Here is an 18,138-nt window from a genome sequence, read left to right as displayed (position 1 = left end):
GAGGCAAGGCGCTGGGGACAGCCTGAAATCCACGTCCGTGTCAGTCAGCTCAGGATCAACCAAAATGGTAGCTGGGGGCAGCACCAAGGACAAGTGAGGGTCTCTGGGGCTCCACCGTGCTGGCCGAGAAAGGTTTTGTGTAGCCCTCATTCATTCATTCATCAACCACGGGGCACTGGGCATTCAGGAGTGAGTTAGACAAACCCACTCCCTGTTGTCTAATGAGGGAGACAAGACTGTCAACAAAACCTACAATGGGGCTGGGAGCAGCAGAAGAACCCAGAGGAGGGGCAGCTAACCCAGCCCGCGGCATCGGGGAAAACTTCCAGCAGGAGGTGGCACCCGAGACATGAAAGGGTGCTGGCAAGGTGAAGGAGGTTTGGGCAGGGAGAGCGTGCCAAGCAGAAGACACAGGAACTGCACAGATTCAGACACGCGAGAAAATATTCATCTGTTCCACAAACATCTCCGAGTACCTTCCTGTGTCGAGAAGGGCACTTCCACAGAACAGTGTAGCGTCAAGGTTCTGGAATTTGATCTCAGTTCAAATACTAACCCCGCTGCTCACTGACTGTAGGACTTTGGACGTGGCTTAATTCTCTCTGAACTTCAGTTTCCTGGGCTGTAAAAATGGGAATAACAATGGTACCTGGCCCGCGCCCCCCGTCGGGTTGTCATAAGGATTCAATGAAACGAGTAAAGCCACAGAGCCTGAGCAGGTGGGGCTTGTATTATCAATGATGATGCCTGAATAACTGAAAGGAGTTCCACCTGCCCGAGTGTCGGTGGCCGGGGGATGAGTTGTCAGGTGGGCAGTGGGGTCTTTCACAAGCTCAGGGGTCCCACAGTGTGTCCACCCGTGCTACTGGCAATTTTCTGTGATGTGTTTCGTGCCATGAAATGGGGACCAGAAAAGTGGAATCAAAACAGCAGCTACCCGCTCCCTCTGCAGGCCATTCAGAGGATGGGAAGGTAACACACTTGGGGTCCAGTCTTTCTGGGCCCTTGTCCCTCAGAGGTTAACTATTCAGAAAGGAGAAGTGGGCGGAGAAACATCAATGAAGATTCAGAAAGCAAACACCCAACAAACCATAAGCCACCAAACCTCGGTGGACCACAGCTCCCTCCGCTCCACGGCACTGCAGCTGGGCCACTTCTTTGTCTCTCTGAACCTCCACTTCCCACAGGTAGCCTCACAGGGTGGACAAGGCCAAGGGCGAGGCTAGATGGGAAAGTGCTTTGAACTCCACCAGGGCGGGACCACAGTGTCTTGCTTTCCTGGTATCTTGTATTTATACCTCTCTCTCTTTTTTTCTTGCCTTATTGAATTGACTAAGACGTCCAGATCAATGCTAATGAAAATACCTCTGTGGTTTCAACATCAAGTTTGCTCAGGCTTGCTCAGTATGTGACGAATGATGCTGTAAAGGGCTGAGTACCAGGTAAGGACTGTTAAGGGAAAAAAAAAGGGAGGACCTAGCTCAACTCCCAAAACAAAAGAGTTGGATAAGTCTCAGGAAAAGAGATGCCGTGGAAAGCCAGCCATAGCCAGGCCCCGGCCGAAATGGAGCCTGTTCTCGAGTGACCCACCCACAGCAGACAGGACTCCAGAAGGGGCTTTCCATCTCAGGGGCCCAGTGGTGGGACAGGTGGCCCCTAGAGAGTAGGGAGCTCCCTGTCACTGGAGGTATACAAGCAGAAGCTGGATGGCCAATTGGCAAGGAGGCTATGGAGAAGATTCTGTCCCAGGAGAGAGGTTAGCAGTAACAACACAAACAGACAGGGACTTCCCTGGAGGTCCAGTGATGGAGACTCCACACTTCCACTGCAGGGGGCACAGGTTTGATCCCTGGTCGGGGAACCAAGATCCCGCATGCCACGAGGTTGGGCCAAAAAAAAAAAAAAAAAAAAGATAAAACACAGACAGACCCAGCTCTGCTACTGACCATGAACTTCCCAAGCCTCAGTTTCTTTATACATAAAATGGGGGTAAAAACAGCATGCACCTCAAAGAGTTGTTGTGAGGACCAAATAAGAGAATGTGTGAGTAGTGCTTGGCGCTCTGCCTGACTGCTGGTAAGAGCCCGATCAATGTCAGCTGCCATTCTAATAAGAATCAATCACTAATAAGTGCCAGTTACTCTGGCCAAAGCCTAATGGAAAAAAGGCTAGGGACTTCCCTGGTGGCGCAGTGGCTAGGAATCTGCCTGCCAATGCAGGGTACATAGGTTCGAGTCCTTGTCTGGGAAGATCCCACATGCCGCGGAGCAAATAAGTCCGTGCGCCACAACTACTGAGCCGGCACACCTAGAGAGCCTGTGCTCCACAGTGGGAGAAGCCACCGCAATGAGAAGCCCACACAACGCAATGAAGAGTGGCCCCCACTCGCCCAACTAGAGAAAGCCTGTGCTCAGCAACAAAGACCCAACGTAGCCAAAAATAAATAAAATAAAATAGATAAATTTAAAAAAAAAAAGAAAAAAGGCTAAACACAGACACACAAATCCCGCACATTTCACTAGCCGAGTGCCCTCTGACACCATCCTTCTCACTAAGTCCAAGGCAGCCTCCGTCCCAAGCTGCTGCCTGCCCCTGTCCATCCCCCTGCCCATCTATCTGTCTATCTTCCTGTCTATTGCTCTATCCCTCCCTCCCTCCCTCTCCCTCCCTCCCTCTCTCTCTCTCTCTCTCTCTCACACACACACACTCACTCTCTCTCTCTCTCTCTCTCTCTCTCTCTCTCTGCTGCCTGCAGTGCTGGCTCCCTGGGTCCAGAGGGAAGTGGGGTGGGAGCAGGGAGAGGGCGCAAGGCAGGGAGGGAGCAGCAAAAGGAGACCAGCCCAGGAAGGGAGGGAGAAGGAAGATGAGCCACTGTGAAAATTCACTCACGTGCTAGCTGCTGGGCCAGAAGGAAACCCAATCCCAGGCTGGAATGCCAGGGACCCTCGGCATGGAGAGGCTTCATGCAGATAGAAGATGGAAAGTTTATTCAAATAACAAGACTCCAGCGGGCTGCCCTCCTGAGCCAGCAAAGGACACAGGCCCTGCCCCACCCCGGGGTCACCAGCTGCATGTCTCCTCGGGCTCCAGCAGGCCCAGAAGGGAAGGTACAAGGGCAAATCTCCCGGGAGGCCCTGCCAGCTTCACATTCCTTGTTCCAGGTGCCTGCATGCCCCCCACCTGTGCTTCATGGGAAACTCTGCTCTCGGCCAACAGGCCCACGTTCTGTGTCTGCTTCTCCGGGGGTCAGGTGAGGGTGAGTGGGGACAGGCTCACCGTCTCCCCTGGCAGTGATAACAGATACCAAGCCCAGATTTCCAGGAGGTGATGCAGGGTTAAGAGCGCTGGGGCCTGGGATTTCCCTGGAGGTCCAGTGGTTAAGGCACTGTGCTGCCAACGCAGGGGGCGTGGGTTCAATCCCTGGTTGGGGAACTAAGATCCCACATGTCACATGGTGCGGCCAAAAGATTAAAAAAAAAAAAAAAAAAGCCCTGGGGCCTGAGTCCGGGCACCTGACCACGACTGGGTGACCCTGGGCAAGTCCCTCACCCTCCCTGGCTCTCCAGCACATCTGTCCAGTGAAGCGGCTGGACTCCATCGGGCTGAACCCTCAAGGCCTTCCTCAGACTATGACTGTCCCTGACAGCCACATTCCCCCCATTCAGGGCAGAACCCCGTTAGTCATCAGCATAACTTTGCTTTAACAATTAACTGGTGTCTGTTTCCCCCACGAGGACAGGGACCCTGTCTGTCTCATTCATGACCTATCCCCAACACCAAGCACAGCACCGAGAACATAAAACCTGTCCCTGGCTGTGAGATTACACCAGAGCCCTCCATTCGGTCTCCCAGGCATCTTACGACACAGGAAAAGGTTGGGGTTTTCCAGAAAGGCCAGCTCAGGCCTGGGGACAGACCCTTCCCAGCCCCAGAGGCAGTGTTTGCCAGGGTCTCGCCAATCCCAGTAGGGCGCTTCCTACACAGGTGGGGCCTCGCACCTGGAGCCAGCCAGGCCAGCCCAAGGTCACACCTCAGCAGCAGAAAAGGTCACCACCCCCTCACGCAAACCGAGCTGTCACCTAAGCTCAGATCCTCAGTTTCCTTTTCTGGCAGATTCTGTCAAATGATACAGCACCTGCAAAGGGCCTGGGAAATTGGAGCTGAGCAGGCCCTGCACTTGAGCCTGGGGTGAGGTAAAGGGACAGAGGCGGGGTGTGTCTGCGGGACTCTCACCTGGGGCCGGCAAGTCACCCTGCTTCTGTGTCCCCCGTTAGAGGAAGATCCCGGCCCCACGCAGGGGGACAGATGTACCAGCACTTTGAAACACCACCACCAAAGGGTGGTGCACATGAGGGGCACTGCTGCCATGGCCAGCAAGACCCAATTTCTGGGCAATTCTGCTTCCCCCAAATACCTGCACTCTCTCAGCTCTGGGGCTCTGCAGAGCTGCCCCTCTACCTATGACTCGTCTTTCTTCATGCCTTGGGTCTCACCTAGACATCCCCTTCCCCAACAAGCCTTCCCTGACCCCCCAAGTCTGGGTCACTGCCGCTCCCTGGGCTCCCAGGGATGCCCTCACTCCCCACCTTGGCGGGGGTTCCATGCTGGGTCCTTCCTCCCAGAAAGGGGTCCTTGGGAGGATGAGGACCATGGTTGCCTCCCCATCCTGCACCCCCAGCCCCACACACGACCTGGCACTGAGCAGGCTCTCAAACAATGCTGGGATCAATGGATTAATCCCATGGAAATGATTAAGGCTGTCCAACAGAGCCCTGCCTGCAACCACGGAAAACAGGAACAACCCAAGTGCCCGGTGATAGGCGTTTGGCTGAGCAAGTTAAAAGGCAGGCTATTGCGGCCATAATGGAATATTCTGTAGCCATTCTACATGCTTCAGGGGGATGACCAGGATGCAGATGCCCACAGCCCACTGTAGATTTTCATCTTCTTCCTGTTACTTCTCTTTATCTTCTAATTTTTCTTTGATATTAGATATTGCTTGTGTAATGACAACAATAATAAAAGGGGGGGGGCTCTGAGGAAGCTCAGAGTTGAAAGGTGCAGCCTCCAGGAGCTGAGGAGGTGACCTTTGTTGGATGCTGGCAGGTGGGAGCCATTGTGGGTCTGAGGGGGAGGTCAGAGCTCACTGCCAAGACCTGACTTTAATAGCATCCTGTCGCTTGACTCCAGCCTGCCAGGGCTCCTCTGGGAGGGAAGCCCTGACCTTGGCGGGGGCGCTGGACCCCAAGGGCAGAAACTCTCAGCTCTGAAGGTTCACTTCGTGCCAGGCGCCAGGCATGGCTTCCGTCATAAAGCTCACAACACCACGAGGTGGTTATGCCATCCCCACTTTACAAATGGGGAAACAGAGACACAGAGAGCTGAGGCCACAAGGCAGAGGGGGAGCCCTGAGCACTGCAGAAAGGGGTCCCCGAGCCCAGCCTTCCGCCTCACACACCTTCAGCAGCCGACGTCCAGCTCTAAGCACCCAGCGGGCCTGCGCACCACACGGGGACCTGGGCCATGTCCTGGCCGGAGCGGTGAGTGGGGTGTCTTAAGGGTTGGAGGACTGGTGGCTCACAGATCCGCCCAGCTGGATGAGAACAGCACGCTCCTCTAGCCCCACTGTTCCCACCATGCCCACCTGCACTGCCTGGCGCAGAGAGACTCCACGCTGGAGAAGCAATCCACCACTTCCCGGTGTGAACCCCCCGAGTCTCATCCATCCACCCACCCCCTGCAAAATCTCTATTGACATGTTCATCAATTTCCTTCTATATTTTTTGTACACCTGCACAGACATACATACTTGCAGACGTACAGCACATCTTCACTTTCAATGGCTATGCAGTCCTCAAGGCTGGTGGTCATTGTCCTAAAAGCCAGATGACATCCCAGGCCCTGGGAGGGGCCAGCAGCAGGACCCTGGCCTGTCACAGCACCCCTCCTGGATGGACCCGTTTTCCTGACCAGGAACTGAGACACCAAGAGGGGAAGGGACTTGGGCCATGTGGAGGACTCTGGGAGAATCCCTGGGCCACCAGGAGCCTGTTTCCTCATGTGACAGGAGGGCAAATAACAGGCATCGCTGAGAGATCGGGCGGCCGGGCTCCTCCCGGGCCTGGTGCAGGGCCCACGTGGGCGAGCTCTCTAGGAGCGGGGTCGTTTCATCACGATGTGCCCTCTGATAACTATTTAATTAATGATTGGCCGGTAGCCCCTTGTTCAGGGCATCCCCCCAGCCAAACCTTGAACTCTACATGGGCAGGGCCTGGGCGAGCCCGGTTTGGGTGCCACGCACACAGCGGGCCCTCAGTCAAGGTGTGCCCCAGCGCCTGATGCACAGTGAGTCAGTCGGGGTGCCAGGACCCAGGTGTCCCATCCCCAGCCTGTCACACCAGGGCTTAGTGCCAGAGGCCCAGAGCCCAGAGGGGTCGGGAGCCAGGGGGAGGGTTGGCCCACCCAAGATCAAGTCCCTGGGCCCTGCCTCTCCAGGCCTCACCCTTGGGGCTCAAGGACAAGAACAAAAGACTCAAAGCCAGTGAGTCAGACTGAGAGGAATACACGCCAGGAGAGAGGAAGCTGTGTGTGCGCGCGGCGGCACGCACACCAGGCCTGTGGTCTCAGACCAAGGTGGGGGCAAACACTCCTTCCAGACGGGCAGAGGGGAAGTCAGAACCAGCCAGGGCTGTGCCCCTGCCCACGTCTGCCCCGCCCCTCCACACCCCCCAATGCACTCTCTGCACCCACCAGACCCTTCATCCAAATAGCTTCAGGTCCCTGTGCTGCGAGATGGAAACCTTGCAGGACACTGACTCATTCATTCGCTGCTAAGGAATTAATTTAAAGTAACAAATTTTAATTATAGCTATTGATTACTGAGCATTTACTATGCCCGGCACTGTGTTAAATATGCATAAATGTAACTGATAAATGCACATAATGCAATTTAACCTTTACATTAAAAGCATATCCAATATAATAAGGGAAGTAGTAGTATTATCATTCCCATTTTACAGCTGGTGAAACCAAGGCATCAAGAGCCACAGTAACTGTCCTAAGGGCACCTGGCTAGTAGCTAGTGGAGCCAGCTCTGTCCCTCGAGGCCACACTGTCTGCCTTGTACTGCTCGTATCACGGACAAGAACCTAGGACCACAGCCACATGAGGCTCCCGGAGGAGGCCCCCACCCAGCCTGCCACGAGTGGGTCCAGGGAACAGCACTCCTGGCTGCAGGCTTAGTCCGTGGGTCCTGCAAGGCCTCTCAGGGCCTAGAACTTGGCCCAGAGGACCCGCAAGAGGCTCTCGCCTAAATCCTTCATTGAACCCCGGTGGAAAATGAGGCCCAGCATGGAGGCTAGGCCGAGCTCCCCTCCACGGCGCTGGACCCTCAGAAGCCACACGGGGGGCTCAGGAAGAGGGGAGGGGAGGCGAGGGGCTCTGCCCCTAATCACACAGGAAGTCTGCTGAGCCCCACCCTGTGGGGCTCCAGGCCTGACCGCGGCCCGGCCCCCAGCCTATAGGGCAGGCCCCAGAAGCACCTCCTCTCAGATTCTGCCACAATTTCAACAGGAAAACAGGAAAGCTGAGCTGGGTGGCCTGCTACAGCCCGACTCGGAGTGGAGGTTTGTCTCCCAGGAGCAGGCAGGCCTGAGAAAGTAACCCTTCTGCCCTGAGAAGGGGGCCTCACCTCTGACCACAGAGACTCAGGTCAGGGTGAGAGAAAGGGCTTGCTGCGTTCAGCCACTCGGCCCAAATCGTGTCCCACCCCGTGCCCCCCCGCCACCCTCCTTGAGATGGAATCGCCCCATTTTTGAGACGGGGGAACTGAGGCCCAGAGAGGGGAAGCCCCCTGCCCAAAGCCCCACAGTGAGCCGTGACTATGCTGAGCAGAGCCCGGAGGGCTGCCCTCGGCCGGGCTGAGTAGTGGTCGTCCTGAGGGATCAGGCCTCTCCCCGCTCCTTTTCCTGGCAGCCTGAAATATGGCAGTGGGGCTGGAGGGGAAGGTAGCTTGGCTTTTTTTAATCCTCCACAACACCTAGCTGTCTGCATGTGGACAGGCCTGGGCTGTCTCCTCAGACACAGGCCTATCTGTGAGGCCAGCACAGGGCCGCTTCTCTCATAGAGGGCTTGTTTGTTTACTCAGTTTTCAAAATTATAACCTTCACAGCCCCACCCGGGCCCATTGCTCCTTCCTGACCAGCCTTTGCTGTCTGGGGTGTCCACGAATGGAAAGGGCCCTGGGTTCCCGTCCCAGGTCTGCAGCCTCTGAGACCCTGGGAATGTCCTTTCCTCTTTCTGGGCCTCAGTTTACTCACTTATGAAATGGAGGAGGGGATTGGTCAGATGATTGCGAAGGGTCCTTCCTGGCAAGCAGGGAGGTCTGGGCCAGAAAAGGAAAGCAGCCACGGCCCATGAGCAAGCTCCAAACTCAGGGAAAGGGGGATCTGTGGCCTGAGCAGGACAGGCCGCAAGCGAACCTTCCATGCTAACCGCAGCTCCGCAGCCCAGTGGGGCCCAGACTCCCCAAAGCTTCAGCCCTGTTCTCTTTTCTCCCCTTCCCACTCCTCTCCAGAGAACACTTCCAAAAAAACAAACAAAAAACAAAAATGGAAACAGAAGTGCAATTGTCAGCCCACTCCCCTCTGGAGGTCCCATCACTCCTAAAATCCCTGGCGGGCAAATGACACTGCTCCCCCAAGGACTCAGCTAACTGGAACTGCCGTTTACCCAGCGGGTTCCATGTGCCGGGAGCAACTGCCTCCCAGAATCTTCACATGCCCCAGAGGCAGGGATCACCTTCCATTTTACTGAAGGCGGAGAGTAACTTGCCCAAGGCCACGGGGCCTTTGCTGGCAGAAGCCAGTTGCCTCCAGGTCAAGGCCAGACATGTTGCCTCTTGAGTTGGGCTGACCAAATTTAAAACTAACATGCACCTCAGAAAACATAAAGATCCACCGTCTTTGTAACACAAACCACATTGCGTTCAGCTTGATGGAAGCATCTTGGATGGCATGAGTCCCTGAGATCAGGGCTCGCGTCACTGCTTCATCCCCACCACCCAGCTCAGGCCCAGCACAAGACAGGTTTCAGAGTGGGCTTTTTCCCTCCACAGCAAGATGGCATCACACAATAAATAACTGCTGGGCACCTGCTCTGTGCCTTCAACACAGCCCAAGGCCCACAGGCTCCCAAGAGGTCAGAGCCAGGAGGGCCCTAGAGATTGTGCTCGTGCCCCATTGCACAGATTGGCAAAACAGGGCCAGAGAGGAAGAAGGACTTGCCAGAGGTCACCTGGCACCAGCCCTGAGACTCTTGCCTCCCAGGCTGCACCTATAAATGGCTCCTGGCAGGTGGGAAGGATTCGAGGCAGGTAAATAAAGCACAAGAGGGTGAGTAGCTTCCTGCCCAAGGGACTCCTCTTCTAGAAGATTCTGGCTTCACAAACTTGGCTGGACACAAACAGCTGTCAGGCGTGGGGAGGAAGGACCGCAGCTGCAGCTGGCTTGGCCACAGATGTGTGGGTGGGAAAGTGGGGTCCACAGTTTCCAAACCACAATTCATTTTTCCTCTGCCCCTCCTGGGTACCTGGTTACCCACTGGAGCCCCTGGCCCTGCAGGTGGACCCTGCACCCTGGCCCACGCCCTGCACTTTTGTTCCCGAGAGGAAGGACTCCCTCGGCCAGTGTCCTATCGAGGACGATGCGCAACAGTAATGACTGGTCATAACAGGAGTCAGCACTGCCCACATCATCTCGTTGATCCCTCACAATGACCGAGCACATCTGGGCTACCTTAGGCCCACTTTACAGATGAGGAACCTGAGGCCAGGGGAAGGGAAGGCACCTGCCAAATGACGGGGCAGTTGAGACAAGATCTCGAAGCCAGGTCCTCAGAATCCAGGCCCACCCTCTTTCCACTCTGCCCCCAGAAGCAAAGGTTCTCATACTCAGAGCTGCTGAGGAAGGGAGTGAGTCTCCTGTCATCAAAGGAATGGGAGCAGGGGCAGCTAGGACCCCTGGCTACCTCAATCAAACAGCCTATGGGGGGTCCATCAATCCCACAGGGCCAAGAACAGGCACCAGATCTTCTCAACCTCACACATCACCATCACCAAGGCCTGGCTGCTCCATCACTCACTCACTCACTCACTCACTCACTCACTCTCTCTCTCTCTCTCTCTCTCTCTCTCTCTCTCTCTCTCTCACACACACACACACACACACACACACGTCCCCTGACTGTACCCCATCTGCACTGGTTTGGGCCCCACTCACCACTGGGCTCTCCTCTCACCCACCCTCCTAGGCCTCCCCAGGACACTCAGGACAAAGTCCCCTCTTCTTCAGGGCCAGCCTGTGAGGCTCTCTCCTCTTCACCCCACCCCCCCCTCACCCATTGGGCCAGTTCCCCTCTCACACTTTCCTGCTGAAGGTCTCCCCCCCGCCCCCCCGCCCCGAGAACACTCCTTACCCTGAAGAGGGACAGCCAGCCAGGCAGCACCACACGGGCAGGGGCTGTGTCAGAGTTTGGGTATCAGTGTGTCCCTGGTGTCTAGCACGGTTCCTGGCACACAGTAGGAGCTCAGTAACTATTGACTGAATGAATACAAGAATGACCAAGTGTGTCTGGGGCAAGAGCTCATCACATGCCTGTGGGCTCTCCCAGGCATGCAGATGGCGACCCTCTCCCTCAACTTCTTACATCCAAACCCACCCAGCCCTGCCTTTAGAAGGTACCTAAGACCACTAGGAAAAGGTTTTCAGAGACAGAGAACTCCCATAAGTAGATCCTGGTCTTGGGGGTCACAGATGGGAAGAAAAGGCACAGAGAGGCATAGCCATTGGTTCAGAGTCACACAGTAAACAGTCAACAGGACCAGGCTCGAGACCCAGATCAAGCAAATAATTCTGGACACGTGGCCAGGCAAGGGGCGGGGGGTGTTCCTATCTGTCTTTTGCCCCTTCATTCCTGGGCCCTGCCCAACATCGGACACAGAGTAGGCAATGCTGCTGACTGACTCTCCTGTGTGACCACAGCCCATCTCACCACCCTCCAGGTGCCTGCTGACCACTGCAGATGTCCAGGGCCACAGGCTGGTGCTCCTCAACCTGGGGCATGCCAACTTCCTGGAACACATGGCAGGGGTCTGGGTGCCTGAGGCTACAGGACAGACTTGGCCCAGCTCCCTCCAGGTAGCGTCCTGGAGCTACCACGCGCTGTGTTCTCACCACTCACCAGCCCCGTGCTGCGCTGGGCAGGGGCTGTCACTCTTGATTCTACGCCCTGAGAAGCTAGCACTCTCGTCCTCTTTAACGGGAGGAAGACACTGAGGCTCAGAGGTGGTGGCCGACCTGTCCCCAAACACCAGAGTGGCAAAGCGCAGACTCGCACCCAAGCAGTCTGAACGCACAGCCTTGCCCAGACCTCTGGACTCCCTGCTTCCTTCTGACTTACCATCCACTGTGTCACCAGGCTGGTCCCTTCACCTCTGTAGGCCAGAGGTAGCACATCTCCAAACCGAGATGGTTCCCAGGGGTGGAACCAGGTGCCCTGGAGAGATGGGCACTTCCTGTTCTTCCAGTTTTAAAATCTGGGAGATCAGAAGATTGCAGTGTTCCGTGACTCCGGCCCTAGATTCCATCAGAAGAGGGGCATGGGTCTACTCCACCCGCGAGGGATTGGAACCTCGGCATCTGCCTTCATCTTTCCTTCACACTCGGCCCAGCACCTTCCACAGAAGACCCTTCTTCCTCAGGCAGGGAAGTCGTTGGGGTGGGGCAGGGGAAGGAAAAGCAGCTCAGGAATTTCTGTGACCGACCGCAGGAGGATGCTACGAGGAGACCCGGGCTGGAGTGAGTCATGAGCTCTGCCTGCGGAGGAGGGGGGGGCGCCAGCAGGCGGGCAGGACTGGCCAAAGGCAGACTTGAGTCCGGCCGAGTAAAGACAGGAGGACAGATGTGTGCAACCCAGTCTCTGACACATGCTGCTGTTCCACTTGGCCCCTGCCACTAACCTGCACTGCCCCCGCGCCCCTAACCATGGCCTGTAAAATGCTGGGGAGGGAGGTGGAGGGTTCAGATGCAAAGAAACAAAGGAAGGCTTGGCACAGAGTAAGTGCTCGGTTAAACAATGGCTAATCTTACAGGTTCAGAGCCGGGGCGGTGCACTCCATCAACTACCATCCTCAGGCAGGAGACAAATCAGTAGACTCCCTGCAGGCTACAGGCTGGGGAAGCGGCAGGACCTACGTGGTCACACCCAGACGCCATGGGCATCAGTCCGTGTCCCCAGCTCACCGGCAGCTCCTTTGAGCCTGCTCCCAAGGAAAGATGCTCAGAGGTGTCCGGGCCTCCCAGGAACGGGCCTCCCTTGAAACGCCCAGGTTGCTGGAAGCAGGCTGGGGGGTGCGGAGGGGGAGTACGGCAAGAGGATGAGTCTGTCTTCAGCAGGGAAGCTGACCAGAGCCGGAAAGGAAACAAACACAGTGACTCAGTTTGCCCCTGAAAACCACCTATTTGGTCACAGTGGAGCATGGCAATGTCCTACATTAGGGGAAAGGCTAAGAAAAACGTCTGCATGGACGGCCTCAGGTGGAACAAGATGTAGCTTTGAACGACGCTTCCAGGGAGGGTCTAATGACCTGGGAGAGATGTTTATTATGAATCGTTTAGTGCAAGGAGCAAGGCACAAATTGAGTCATGGTCTCAGCAATGTGTAATAAACACAGAAGGGAAATACCACGAAAGAATAAAGTTATTGCAGGATGGTGGCGAGTGACTCCTAATTTTGTCTCTAACCCTCGTTCCTCAGGCGGCAGGAAGGGAGGCCCATGGCCCAGTTTGGGTTTAGAAAGGTCTCTTTGGCAGCGTGTGTGGGAAGGATGGAGGGGTGAGACGGGAGGCAGCTCTGAGCAGGCGAGGCTGGAGCTCAGGCCCCAGCAGTGGGAAAGGAACAGACGGAGTGGAGGCTGGATGGAGGGGGAGGGCAGGGTCAACGCCAACAAAAGCACGTTATGTAAGACGACACAAGAGCAGGGCAGAATCCCCAGACGCTTTACCCCCAGGGGCTGACCCAGACCTTGGCTAAGGGCAGCAGCACGGGGGAGGGGGGGCGATGGAAGGGGGAGCACTGCTTCCGGCCAGCCTGGGCTCCTTCATCCAGGAAGCCACGCACCTGGGTTGGGGGGTGGCCAAATGCGGACCCCCCCACCCCTAAACTCCTGGGACCTTCAACCACTGCCCGAATGAGGAAAGGCAGGTTTTTAAAATCAACTTGGAGGAAAGATATTAACTATTCTGTTCAATAAATTAAAGATACCCCCTTTCTCATATCTGATTGTCAAAAGGGGTGATAATACTTGGTACTGAAGTACCACATGCTGTCAGGAGGGAGTGTCAAATGTTTACAGTCTTTTCAGAGGCTCTGTGTCAACACATCAAAACGTGACCCAGGAGTTCCATTTTGAGGCCGCTCTGACACCGGAACCCGGTGCAGGATGTGTGCAAGGAGGTTCGGGCAGCACCGTGATTACGAGCAAAACACTGGAAACTCAACGTCGGTTAACAGTGGTCTGGGTAAATAAACCTTGCCACGCACAGAAAGAAACCCACCCACAGAAGAAGGCAGACTCACATGTTCTGACATGGAAGGGTATCCATAATATACGGAGTGAAACAAGTCAAACCACAGAAACATATAATTGGACCTCTTTTTATAAACAGAGTTAAATGTGTATGTACACAGATGGGCGTTTGGAAACAGTGACACACCAATCTTGAGGGATTTCTTCTGGGCAGTGGGATTGAAGGGAGGGAAGACGGAAGAGCTCTGCTTTCTGCATTTTCCACTCCCACATTGCTTGCGTGTGTGTTAACTTTTGCAATCAGACGAGATTAGCAGTGGTTGCCTCGAGTTGGGAAGGACTGAGGGGGAAGCGGGGGTGACTACTAATGGGTGGAGAGTTTCTCTGATGGGTGACGTAATGTTCTAAAATCAATTGTGGGGAAGGTTGCACGACTGTGAATATACAAAAAACCATTGAATGGTACACTTTAAGTGGGTGAATTGGCTGGCAGGTGAATTGCGTTTCAATAAAGCTGCTATTTAAAAACAGAATTAGCAAGGGGAAAGGTGAGGCCGGCAGAAGGGAGGAGCGCAGGCCCTGGCAAACTTCTGCACAAGCACTCCCGGATAATAAACCTTAAGGGCACTGTGTGTACGTGTGTGTGCCGGGGGGGGGCGGTTCCTTGGCCCCCACAATTTCATCTTGATCAACAGAATTTCTGGAGCAATGATTGAGTCTTTCAAGTACGTCCTTGAGGCAGAGCCCTCATCCCCCTGACCCACATCAAGCAGGGCCAAGTTTCCTGCCAAGGGCACGGCACCCAGCCCCTACTTGCATACCTCGAGCAACGGTGAGCTCACTCCCTCACCTGCTCCATCTTGGTTTATGTGGCTCAGACCATATGCAAAGAATCCCTCTTACAGCACTGATAGGAGCCAGCGAGCACTTCCACTCTTGTTCTTGTCCTGGCCTCTGTGCCAGGTAGAAGGTGTGAGTTGGCCTAACCCTACCCCCCACCTCTCCATGTCTTAGTTCTTTCCTTGTCATATGGGTCCTCCCCTCACTGCTCTCTGGACCCACTCCAGATAGCCCACATCCATCTCACACGTATGCCAACACAGAAGGTAATCAAGGTTTCTAAAAACCCAGGTGGATTCCTGCATCCCAGAAACCAGCATCAACCCTGACCCCAGGGACTGGACAAACCTCGGAGAAACAGGACCTAAACCACAGCTGCAGTTAGTTGCTTGCTTCAAACTCCAAACACCTGGCCACTCTCAAGAACAGAGGGTAAAGAACAATCTCAATAATAATGGCAGTTGTTTGCTAAGCACTTACTATGCCCCAAGCACTGGGCCAAGTTTCTGACCTGCATTATCTCATTATTCCCATTCTACAGATAAGAACACTGAGATTTAGATGCTGGCCCAAGGTCATGCCAGCTAACTTGCTGTGGAGTCAATGTTGGGACCTTGAGCTGGCTCAAATCTGAGGAGATTTGTGGGGAAACTTTGGGATGGTTAGGCCCTCAGAGCTGGAAGGGACTATGGCCCGCAGGGAAGACACCCTTTCAATCACAGTGAGAAACAGACTGAAGAGAGTTAAGTAAGAGGCTGCCTGAGGTTACGCAGGCCTCCTGGCTCCCAGGCCAGGGTTCTTCCTCCACACAAACTCCCTCATGAAAGAAGGAAGAGAATCATCCTGCCACTAGCCCCACGGGGCCTCTGGTGTGAGAACAAGCCCCTGCTTGCCAGGAGCTTTGAAATCCCAGGATGAAAGGCGCCGTGACAGCAAAACAGCACCATGGGCAGGAGCGCGCCTGACCCCTGCCAGGACTTGCAGGCTGGCACTCACCTGCTCACCTCCTCAAGGCGGGTGCAAATCCCGGGGAGCCACTGGCCAAGCCACAGAACCCGACCAGGAACAGGCCTCGGAGCTCGAGCTCGGAGCACAGCTGACTTCTCTATGGGGCAGCACAGCTGACTTCTCTATGGGGCAGCACAGCTGACTTCTCTATGGGGCAGTCCTGGATCCCTGGGTCGGAAGGGCTCTGGAATTTTAATTGTCCTGCAGGAAAGTGTTGGCTGCTCTAGCTGCTCCGTGGGTGGGGTGGGGTGAGGAGGATTCGAGGATCACTGGAGGTGGCAAAGCACGCCCCCATTCCCCACAACATAGGATCACTGGAGGTGGCAAAGCACGCCCCCATTCCCCACAACAGAGATTTCCGAGGCAGCTCCCTTCTGTGGGAGGGGGCTGGAGGCTCGCTGGTTTCCTCCCCTCCCACCCGGTACTGCAGGAGCTCCCTCAGGTGAGTCTGGACCAGGAATTTGAGGCATTTAAGGAGGGTTATTAATAGCACTGAAGTGTTGAGAAGAAAGAGGCCAGCAGGCTCTGAGTGGGCACCAAGCCTGGCATCCACAAAACAAACCCAACCCTGTCCAGGGGAGGACACTTCACCTTCTGTGGCCTCAGTCTCCTCTCCTGTGAAGTGGCAGTTCTCAGCCCAGGAGGCGGGAAGAGGGGGAGAGCCAGGGCTGGGTGTGGAGGGAGGAAAAACCCCACCAAAGAAGGCGCAACACACCCCAACCAGGCCGGGTGAGGGGCCTCAAGAGGAGGTCGTGAATGGATGGACTGTTACAGAGGCCCAGGAGGCTGCCACCAACAGGGAGGGGACAGGAAGACTCCGCCCAGGCCTTCCTCCTCCCAGAGTCCAGGCCTGTCCTACAAGCAAGTATTCCAGGACTTAACCCCCTGCTGGTCTGACGCTGGAGAGGGTCTGACTCATTTCTTCATCACCCTCACCACTGGGCCCGGGCCCAGGCCTGGCACAAAGGGGGATCTCAGGCCGTGAGCCCAGGACCACAGTCACAGGACAAACCTCTGTGCCCAGCTGGGGTGGGAACCCGGCGTTAAGGGACCCCTGGTTCCTGTTCTCCAGGGGTCTGAGTGGCAGAACACAGCTTCTGAAACTCTAGAGAACTGCAGGACACATCATGATAAGTGTAGGCGGACACCGTGCTCTGGGTCCACCAGACAGAGAAAGGCAGATTCAGCCAAGAGGAACGGCCTCCTCTTCCCATAGGCTTCCCCCTCCATCCTACATGGGCCAGCACCCCACGCACTGGGGTCTCCTCTATGCCAGGCTGTGCTAAGCAAGCTACGTGAACTAGCTCACTTAAGTCTATTAATAAGGAAGAAATGATTCACCCCATTTCGAAGAGGAGAAAACTGTGAGGGGCCAGGACATTAGGAGACTTGTCCAAGATCTCATGGCTGGGAAACAGATGCTAGGGTTCCACCCAGGCAGCCTCACGCAGAACTGGGTTTCCCAGGCAGCCAGAGGGTCTCACCCTCTCTCCACTCTCTGAGTTTTGGGGAGGAGGAACCCAGGACCCTGCTGCAGTCCCTGGGCTTCCCCAGGGAGTGGGGAGGGGGCAGCTGCTCTTCTGAGAAGTGGCCACTGTGCAGAGGTGGCTGAAGGAGGGGGCTGAGGAGGCTGGGCTCCGGCCATGACCAGCCCCCTAAACAAGCTGCCAGCAGAAGCACCCTGCTGTGCCAGAGTCCAAGGACAGGGATTCTGACCCACCCCTCCTGTGTATCCCATCTATCCTAAGCCCACTCCCCAGGCTCAGTCTCAGGCCTTGATGGGCCAATCCCCTGGAAGCCTCGGCCACGTGTACTGGGGCTGGGGCCAGGGCGAGCGGGGGACTGGGACAGCTAGGGAAGGTCAGGACACGCTGGCCGAGTGGGCCTGGACCGCTTCCGGGCGGGGATACCCAAGGAGAGGCTGCGGCCCCTCCCATCGCTCTACTGCGGTAGTGTGTTGGGGGATCCGACGAGACCCGGCTCCAAGGGGTGGGCGGGAGTTCGAGTCCCCCCCGGGAGGGGGAAGGGCGGCCTCAGAAGGGGCCGGGAAGGGGCGCTCAGACGTAGAAGAAACAAGCTTGGACAACAGTCTTGGTCCCCCAGCCACTCCCGCCCTGCCCGGGGCCTGACTCTCCCGAGACCCCGGCAGGCTGGCCGGGATGGGGGCGTGGCCGGGGGCTCCCCGCCGGACCCCCTGCGCGCGCTGCGCTGCGCGGGACTCACCTGCGATGTGCTGGCGCCTGGCGTCGTCCAGGTGCGTGGACAGCACGTCCCCCATGGTGAGTAAGAGCCGCGGCCCTATCCGGCCGCCGCCTGCCGCTGCCCGCGCTGCTCAGACGGGCGCCACTGGCGCCATGGAGCCGGCCAGCCCTGCTCCCGCCGCTCCTGCCCTCTCTGGCTGCGGCCTCACCCGGCTCGCGCTTCGGCTCTAGCAGCGTCAGTCCGCTGACCGCCTCCGCCTCGCGCCCCAGCCCGCGACCCAGCAGCCCCACCGCGCCCGCCCCGCCCCGCCCCGCCAGGCCACGCCCCTGGATCTGAGCCCCGCCCCCTCGTCGGTGGCTGGCAGGCTGGCGGGCTGGAGGGCTGGCGGGCTGGCTGGCGGGCGGGGCAGGGGGCCGGGGATGCCGGGACCGCCCGCAAGACAGGAACAAAGAGAAGGTCGGAGAAAGAGAGACCAAGGAGAGACGCAGAGGGAGGCGCACCGG

General features: G+C 56.5%; 1 protein-coding gene across 1 annotated transcript in view; it reads right to left on the bottom strand.

Moving 5' to 3' along the window:
- NIBAN2 (niban apoptosis regulator 2) overlaps window positions 1-17,913 on the bottom strand; it is a 51,012-nt gene extending 33,099 nt beyond the window's left edge. Inside the window, exon 1 of the mRNA XM_081236515.1 lies at window positions 17,657-17,913. Coding sequence (XP_081092641.1) covers window positions 17,657-17,711 — 55 coding nt within the window. The 5' untranslated portion in view covers window positions 17,712-17,913. The remainder of the gene's footprint in view (window positions 1-17,656) is intronic.
- Window positions 17,914-18,138: the final 225 nt, after the last annotated feature.

Source organism: Mesoplodon bidens (assembly GCF_964165515.1).
Source record: "Mesoplodon bidens genome assembly, chromosome: 6".
In the NCBI taxonomy this organism is placed as follows: Eukaryota; Metazoa; Chordata; class Mammalia; order Artiodactyla; family Ziphiidae; genus Mesoplodon; species Mesoplodon bidens.
The sequence above is the reverse complement of the archived record's forward strand: the minus strand, read 5'-3'. Positions and strand labels throughout refer to the sequence as shown.